The 667-nt window shown below is 44.2% G+C and overlaps 1 protein-coding gene across 1 annotated transcript in view; it reads right to left on the bottom strand.

The window, feature by feature from the left end:
* Nucleotides 1-182, bottom strand: part of TARS (threonyl-tRNA synthetase) — a 23,696-nt gene extending 23,514 nt beyond the window's left edge. The window contains exon 1 of the mRNA XM_009318457.1: nucleotides 75-182. Coding sequence (XP_009316732.1) covers nucleotides 75-182 — 108 coding nt within the window. The remainder of the gene's footprint in view (nucleotides 1-74) is intronic.
* Nucleotides 183-667: the final 485 nt, after the last annotated feature.

Genomic DNA, 667 nt, shown 5'->3' with positions numbered 1-667 from the left:
ACATCACCCGCAAGTCCTTCTCTGTTCGCAAACGACAGGTCCAGCGGGGCACCTCCCCTGGTAGGCTCACTTACCAGCTGTGTCAGGAAGTTATCTTCTACATACTCCAGGAACCTCCTGGGCTGTTTGCTCTCCGCTGTATTGTATTTCTGGCAGACGTCTGGTAAGTTGAAGTCTCCCATGAGAACAAGGACTAGTGATTGTGAGACTTCTCCCAGCTACTTATGGAATATTTCATCTGTCTCTTCAACCTGGTTGGGTGGTCTGTAACAGACTCCCACCATGATAGCTGCATGAAAAGTAGTAGGTGTGCATACATCCAATTAAACTCAGATCTTTCCTGTGTTCTTTTCATAGAGCTCATACATGTCATTTTGGAGGGCACATTATTAACCCAAGTGACATATCTACGATTAAGATACTTTTCCAAACCTCTGCCTTTAGGATAAACTGCCCCCCCTTCACGGTATTACAGCAGATTATTCCTATTTTCCAGTAAGATTTGCACTTAAAAACATAAAACCATTGTTTGTTTTTCATTTAAAATCTTTTTTGGATACTGGTCTCAGAAAAAGATGTGCTGTCTGCAGTTGTGCGGATCTGTGACTCCCACCCTGGTCTCCACTCTCTGTCTTGTGACTGGGCTGTGAGATGGAGATTCAGAGCT

Source organism: Pygoscelis adeliae, unplaced genomic scaffold (genome assembly GCF_000699105.1).
Source record: "Pygoscelis adeliae isolate BGI_AS28 unplaced genomic scaffold, ASM69910v1 Scaffold272, whole genome shotgun sequence".
NCBI classification, from domain to species: Eukaryota; Metazoa; Chordata; class Aves; order Sphenisciformes; family Spheniscidae; genus Pygoscelis; species Pygoscelis adeliae.
This window is presented reverse-complemented; position numbering and strand designations above follow the sequence as displayed.